This window comes from Peromyscus eremicus, chromosome X (assembly GCF_949786415.1).
Source record: "Peromyscus eremicus chromosome X, PerEre_H2_v1, whole genome shotgun sequence".
NCBI lineage: Eukaryota > Metazoa > Chordata > Mammalia > Rodentia > Cricetidae > Peromyscus > Peromyscus eremicus.
The window spans coordinates 95,698,950-95,707,202 of NC_081439.1; the positions used below are offsets into that span (position 1 = coordinate 95,698,950).

The 8,253-nt window shown below is 41.1% G+C and overlaps 1 protein-coding gene across 1 annotated transcript; it reads right to left on the reverse strand.

Annotated features, from left to right (window-relative positions):
• Window positions 1-3,813: 3,813 nt before the first annotated feature.
• On the reverse strand, window positions 3,814-4,890 carry LOC131900155 (periphilin-1-like). Its single transcript, XM_059251522.1, has one exon. The coding sequence runs from the start codon at window positions 4,888-4,890 to the stop codon at window positions 3,814-3,816; it is 1,077 nt and encodes a 358-aa protein (XP_059107505.1).
• Window positions 4,891-8,253: the final 3,363 nt, after the last annotated feature.

The window sequence follows — 8,253 nt, forward strand, 5'->3', positions numbered from 1 at the left end:
GTCAAGTGGTAGCACAGAGGGGAGGGCATGGGAAGGAGCCCTAGAGTGAAGAATAACAATACACAAATGATGTGAGGGGAAATAGTGAAAACAGGGGAGGTTTTCATTGGAGTGGAGAGAAGGTGGTCAATACAATTGGGGATGGAGGGGAAGTGGTGGAAATAACAGTAAGGGTGCTTGAAAAAAGCCATAGTGATTGTGCTGGCTAGTTTTGTGTCAACTTTACACAAACTAGCATCATCTGAGTGGAGGGAGCCTCAACTGAGAAAATGCCTCCATAAGATTGTGCTGTAGGCAACCCAGTAGGGCATTTTCTTAGTTAGTGATTGGTGGGTATGGCCCAGCAAACTGTGGTTGGTACAATCTCTGGGCTGGTGTTTCTGGGTTCTATACAAAAGCAGGCTGAGTAAGCCATGGGGAGCAAGCTAGTAAGAAGTATTCCTTCATGGCCTTTGCATAAGCTCCTGCCTCCAGGTTCCTATCCTGACTGATGAACAGTGATATGGAATGTAAGCCAAATAAACCCTGTCTTCCTCAACTCAATTTTGAGTCATGGTGCTTCATCACAGCAACAGAAACCCTAAATAAGAAAATGATTATTTATCTAAAATTACTTGTATGTGTTCCTCTGTGTGTGTGTGTGTGTGTGTGTGTGTGTGTGTGTATACGTCTGTACTTTAAATGAAAATTCCCTCAGCTGAGATGTCAATGTTTCTATAAAAAGCCATAGACTGTCTAGCAAAATCCCCAGTACCAGGGATGAATCACTCCCTTTTGAGTTGTTGGTAAGGGGAGTTTGAAAGTCCCAAAACAATATGGGGTAATGACATTGCCCTTGACCATCTCACAGAAGTTGGAGGTAAGTCTCTCTTGCTGAAAATACCATGTGCTTCAGACACCGGACTGGAAGGATCCAAGCTGGAATTGACCTGAAAGTCTGCACTCTGAGGACTAATTTTCATAGTACTTGGTGCTGTGCAAGCAGCCAAGGGAAGGAAACAACAAATACACCTAACCAGCTGTGACATCAAAGTACCACAAAGACCAGCTTGGCAAAAAATCAATAAGTATGTAGTGTGGAATAATTGTTTTGTACACTGTGAAGATGTGTCTTTGCCAAGGCGCCTTCTGATTGCTTTAATAAAGAGCTGAATGGCCAATAGCTAGGTGGAAAGAGGTTGGACAGGACTTCCAGGCAGAAAGTGAGGAAGAGAGATGCATCTAGGCATGTGACAGACACCAGGGCACATGGAGAGGAAACAGGAGTTTCAAGATGGAAGAGAGGTAAAAAGTCATGAGGCAAAACATAGATTGATATAAATAGGTTAAGTTATGGGAGCTAGTGGGACAAGCATAAGCTATAGGCTGAGCTTTGCATTATTAATAGTATGTCTCCATGTCATTTTTTAAATTGTGAGCTGGAGGCCCAAAGGAAAAAAACTCTGCCTACAAGTATGCATCATACCTCTTACATCTTGGCCATGAGGAAGAGAATACTGAGGATGGTAGCACATGTGTTTAATCCCAGCATGCAGGAGGCAGAGGCAGGGGGATCTCTGTGATTTTGAGGACAGCCTGGTGTACACAATGGTTTCCAGTCTACCTAGGTCCAGACTGTAAAACCTTGACTCAAAAAAAGGAGATAATGAAATTGAGATGTAATTCAAACCATGATTTTTAATGTACCTATTGTCCCAAATTGTGTATTTTGGCTCAGTGCTATGCTGGGAAGGATCAAGAAGTGAGTGTAATGTCCAAATTGTCTCCTCTCTCTTCCCTGACTCACTTACAAGTTGAGGGGAGCTCTGCTGGCCTTGATGTCTTTTGCCACATTTCTTTTTTCATTTTAATTTTTTATATACTTTTTTTTTTAATTTTACTTACCAACCCCAGTTCTCCCTCCCTCCCCTTCTCCCGCTTCCCTGCAAGTTCTCCTCATGCCACCCGCTGGCAATGGGACCAGGTCTTATCCTGGGTACACGAAATGGCTTTATTTTTTAATTTTTTAATTCAATTTACATACCAACTACAGATCACCCTCTCAACGCTCCTCCAATTCCTCCCTCCTTTCCCCCCAATGACCCATGCCCTCCTCCAAAAGGGTTAGTCCTTCCATGGGGGAACAAGAAAGCCTGGTACATTTAGTTGAGTCAGGACCAAGCTCCTCCACCATGCGTCAAGAGTGAGCAAGGTGTCCCACCACAGGTAATGGGATCCAGAAAACCAGATCATGCACCAGGGATAGATCCTGATCCCACTGCCAGGGGCCCCTCAAAGAGACCAAGTTTCTCCCGCATGCAGAGGGTAGTATAGTCCCTTGAGGGCTCCACATCTGTTGGTCTAAAGTTCGTGAGTTTCCACGAACTTGGTCCAGTTGTCTCTGTAGATTTCCCCATCATGATCCTGACCCCGTCTTCCTCATTCTTATTCCCTCTCTCAACTGGCTCCTGGAGCTCGGCCTGGTTCTTGGTTGTGGATTTCTTTACCTGCTTCCATCAGTTACTGGATGAAGGCTCTATGATGACAGGATATTTATCGATCTGATAACCAGGTTATGCCAGTTCAGGCACCTTCTCCACTATTGCTAGTAGTTTATTCTGGGGTCATCCTTGTGGATTCCTGGAAATTCCCCTAGCACCAGGTTTTTCCCTAGACCCATAATGACACCCTCTATCCAGACATCTCTTTCATTACTCTCCCACTCCAAGTTCCCTAGGTTAACCATGTTCTCAATCCCCAAACCCTTCCCCCACTGCCCCCCTCACCCCCAGTTTACTCATGTAGATATCCTCTGTTTCTCCTTCCCAAGGTGATCCATGTGTCCCTCTAAGGGTCCTCCTTGTTTCCTAGCTCATGAACTGCCTTTTTAGAGCACATTCCCTGTGGTGTGATGCCTTATTCTGCCTTGTTTCTATGATAACACATGTGAAGAGGGAGATTCTCTAAGTCTACAGAACTAAGATCACGGAAACTAACCAAGAAATCTATCATTTTATCCCAATCATGAGCTCCTTGTCAGGTCCCTCTTTAATAAAGAACAGGCCTAAAACAAAACTCCAGGTTGTTGTATAGTCGAATTTGTTATCACTACCAGAAGAGTTTCTGAGAAATTTCAAATTAAAATGCATCTTTGTCTCAAGTTACCCCCTCCTATCGGTCTTATCTATAATGTTGTTCAGAGAGAGCAGTTAGGAGCCTCACTTCATAGACGAGACAAACTAAGTTCAATGACTTGAGAGGAAGGTTTTGTTTCAATGTGTCCTTTAGAGATTTTTTAAGTGCTTCTTTCCTATACAAAAGAAGAATTATTCTCAAAGCAAATATTGCAAGACAGCTAAGTTCTACTTCCTTAAGACAGCATATTTTGACACCACTGAAAGTTGCAAAGCAGAAAAAAAGCAGGCAACAAGTGAAACTCAACTCAAAATGCTAACAATGCCTATGATGCAACCTGGAATGATCTCTAACTACAAATTATACCCCGGAGACCAGCACATCATGGAAGACTATTGATCATGAGTTAAGTACAGAGAGCTTCTCTCCAGAACTGCCTTTTCAAACATTAAAAAATTAATTGAACATCATTTTTGGAAGGGAGGGGATGTATTAAGATGGATTAGACGATTCTACACATAGGGAAAACATTCTAATTAAGAGACTTTAAAAACTATTGTAGATGTTTATTTGATACTAGCAATGGGGTCAGTTATCATAAAGTATTTCTCTTCATCACAAAATAGTAAGGATTTCAAAAGTCCAAAGGGAAAAATCTAGAAGCTTTAAAAATTTGTTTGAACTGAGCCCTAATTCTTCTCAAAAAGGGCCTCCAAAATCTGGAGTAGAATTATCATACTCCATAATGAAATGCTTGAGTTCTTCAACATGTTGCTCACCTATTTCATGCAAACTCTGCTTCATTGCAAACTGTATAGATTTTTCTAAGGAACGATCCTTTTCAACCAGCCTTTCCACCACCATCCCGAAAGTTTCACAGACTTGTCGGTAAACCTTCTCAATCTCCGTGATTTTTGATGCAATCACTTTTGAGCGACTGCTAAGCTGGCTGTCTTCACACAATTCTGTGCCAGCTGTTGTGTTGGACTCGGGTTCTTCTGTCTGGTTGATACATAACGGTGCCTTGGATCCCGTCTCAAACTCGGACATTTCAGCCAAGTGATTTTCTTCTGACTTCTTGGGATTTTCATTAGCCCACTTGCTTGCAGCATCAGCCTGTTCCTTCTCAGTCAGCCGGCTGGGGCTTTTTAACACCTTGGATGAAGAACCTGAAGGCACAGTATCTCTTGATGTTTTCAAAAACTGGATGGCTCTCTCTTTACATCGATGTCGAGACTGATGGAAGGAGCGCATCCTGCTTCTACTGCTGAGACTGGAGCCAAATCTGCTGTGTAGGGAGTCCTGCCCGCCCACACGTGATTCTCTCAAAAAAGGAGCGCCCCATTTATGGGGAGATCGTTGTCTTGAATAATGGGAAGAATACAAACGTCTTCTTCTAAAGCCGTTTCTCATGACCCTGTACTGAGGCTGTCGGCTTGTGGCATACTCATCTCTTGACCATCGGTAGCCATAGGGGCCTCTTTGGTAGGGTGGGCCACTTCTTGGATTCTGAGAAAAACAGCGGCCCTCATCACTTTTTTGGTAATCCACGTGACAGTAGTATCTACTGTAGCCTCCTTCATCGGGTCTGGCTAGCAGAGATGATCTCTTGTCTCCCAGAGGCGGTCTCTTCGGCACGTTAATTAATCGATGGTTGCCATCACTGGGATGGCAACAAGGAGGCGCTTGTTTTCGTGGAAGTCGCTTGTAGTCATAGCATCCCTGTGCTTGATTTCCTGGAAGTCGCTTATAGTCACACCATCCTTCAGACCACATCTCATCTCGTGGAAGCCACTGGACTTCTGCGAACAGAAATGTGTACTTCCGTTCCTGTTCACTTTCAATTTCCAACCATACTCATGGCTCAGTTCAAGAATCTGTTATTGTCTAAAAATTCATCCTTGGAACTCTCCAACACAAACGTTCCACCACTGCTGCTGAAACCCCACCAACAGCTCTCTAATTAGACTTAGGACCACTCAACAGCAGGGAAATCATGCCAGGTGCTTGAAAGCTAGGAAATTAGCTGGGGCTAGTGAGGTCATGCGTCCTAGAGGAGAATGCAGTACTACTACTTGACTAAATCAGTACAATTCCTAAGTGAATTCCAGTTACTACAAATAAGTGTAGCTCTCACCCCTCACCAAAAAAAGCTTCTCTTTGCAAAATAGAGAGACCATTGCACAAAATCACAACCACTCAAATTCAGAGAACAAGTGATTGTGGGGTGTCTAGCCCCAAGATACACACACACACACACACACACACACACACACACATATATATATATATATATATCAACTCCTTTGCCTAAGGCTCAGGGAACATTATTAAGAGGAAGAGGAAAGTTTGTAGGAACCAGAAATCAAAGGGAAGCTTCACGCATGATATTTCAACAATATGACTGCCTAAACAAGACCTGAATAAAGACAATACCAATCAATATGCTCACTTGAAAGGGGGAAATCTCATAGAGTTCACCCCTAAACAAAGAAGTACAGACTGCTAAAGAATTAGTCTTCCCCAGGGATGACCCTTTTAACTGGTTACCAATATCAAGTCGTTGCTCTGAATCATATACATATACAAGAAACACTAAATAGACTGGGAATGCTGTAATTATATATTTATGGGTGTGTGTGTGTGTGTGTGTGTGTGTGTGTGTGATAATTAAGGAAAAGAGATCATGAATTTGAAATGTAACCAGGAAGAGAGGATATAGAAGGGAAGGAAATAGAAAAGGAAAGAATGTGATTGTATTATCATCTTTAAAAATTTAAAAATTGAATAAAATATAAATAAACATTGAAAACATATAAGGAAAAGAACATAAACACATAAAATATTTATTTAACAGTGAACAAATGTAAAATGATTTAAAATTAATTTATGTAATAGCAAAAAATCATAATATTCTAATAAAATTCACTAGTGAAAACTATAAAGTATGTTAAAATACAAGCTTATAAAATATTTATTTAACATATTGAACAAATGTAAAATGAATTAAAATTAATTTATGTAACAGGAAAAAATCATAATGTCATAACATTGTATATAGTTTTTCTTACATTAATTATAACTTTTGTCCTTTTTTCTTTATATTAAAATAGAAAAGGAGAAATATGGTGATATTTTATTTGTACTGAAAAGTGATTTTATTTGTATTTAATAAACAAAATTGCCTGGGGATCAGAGCTAATAGCAAGCCATAGCAGAAGCCGGGCAGTGGTGGCAGACACCCTTAATCCAGATCACATGACAGACAGATCTCTGTGTGTTCAAGGATACAGCCAGGATGGAGACACATGTCTTTAATCTCAATACCAACCATAGAAGACCTGGAGGTCTGTATAGACAGGCAGTGATGAGGAGGTCATGTGGTTGGGTTTACAACCAATGAGAAGGCAGAACAGAAAGTCAATAAAAAGACAGATACACAGGAAGTAGGTCTCTTTCTGAGGGGAAGGACAGTAGCAGCAGGAAGGGTAAGAAGGTGGTTTTAAGTCTCAGCTCTCAGCTACTGCTCTGACCTCTTAAGCTTTTAACTCTGCATTTGACTCTATGTTTCTTATTTAATAAGACTGTTCATCTACATCTGGTGCCCAGTGTTCGTGGTACAAATTCATGAAGAAGCCACTTGCCTGTGGCCTTTTGGGTCCCCGCTCACACCTGAGATACACATAGCCAGTTGTAGCATCTTGGCGGCCTGCCAACTACCCGACTCCCCAGCTTGGGCAAGCTCGGCCTAGGCCCCAGGGCTGACTGACCGACTGTAGCTACACCGGTGCTATGAAAAACTAAGGCCTGCCAGAACTACCGCTAATTGCAGTAGCTACACTCAACTGCAGATAGAGCTGCTTTTGGCTGAAATGTCAGCACACCTGGTTGGAGCTAAAGAGACTCAAGCAGGAACACATGGCTAGATTTAAGCATTTAGCCAGAACTTGTGGCTGGGCTGAGCTTTCTTGTGCTCTCTCTCTCTCTCTCTCTCTCTCTCTCTCTCTTTGGATTCACACCTTGGACACTAGGTAGCTGTTTTGGAATTCCCTCGGATTTCTACTGTTCTATGCAGACTTGGTAAGTCAATTAAGATATCAGATATTTTAAAGGAAAAAAACTATTTAAAAGAGAAATTTTTTTCCACATTAAAAAAAATGGGTTTTATGTGTACATTGGTAGAAAATTGGGCTTTGTTTGATAAAATTTTAGACAGTCTGCGAATGGAACAACTATATGAGAAGATTAATGTTGATGGGATTATGCACATTATTACTTTCCTTATCCTTATTTTACTATTTAAAAAGATAGTCAATTTGAGTGCCAGGATAAAAGCTTTAGAAAAACCTGTTAAACCTGTTAAAATGAATTGTAGAGAAATTCAGATTCAGACAGAAGAAATTAACAGTGAAATGGTTTCAGGATTGGAATTTAAGGTTACAGAAAGAAAGCCTCTTTACACACAATCACCCTTAATTTATCTGGTAATCATACAGCAGCTACCTTAGGGCACTCGCTAAGGAGGACAGCAGCGGCAGTGAAGGTTAAGGTTTTTAGCTCTTAGCTATTGCTCTGACCTCTTGGGCTTTTAACTCTACAATTGGCTCTGTGTTTCTTATGTAACATGAAGGTTACATCTACAAGCTGCAAAGGAAAAAGTTCAAGTAACATATGAAGGGAGACCTATCAGAATTACACCCAGCTTCTCAAAGGAGAGTCTAAAAGCAAGAAGGTCCTAGACAGACCTTTTGCAAACACTAAGGGATCACAGATGCCAGCCCAGAATACTATGCCCAGTAAAGTTTTCAATGATCATAGACAGAAAAAAAAATTATTCCATGATAAAACCAGATTAAACAATACCTATCCACAAATCCAGCCCTATAGAAAGTACTAGAAGAAAAACTCAAACCCAAGGAAGTTAGCTGCTCCCACAAAAAAAAAGGCAATAGATAGCAGCAAATCTCAAAGAAGGAAAATGCATACACACAAACGCCACCACCAACAAAAAAATAACAGGAATTAACAATAACTTGTCATTAATATCTCTTACTATCAATGGACTCAATTTGCCCATAAAAAGACACAGGCTAACAGAATGGGTACGAAAACAGGATCCATCCTTCTGCTGCATAAAAC

Bases quoted from the DNA above. Each gene is read 5' to 3' on its own strand.
- LOC131900155 (XM_059251522.1), bottom strand. From the start codon at position 4,890: ATGTGGTCTGAAGGATGGTGTGACTATAAGCGACTTCCAGGAAATCAA.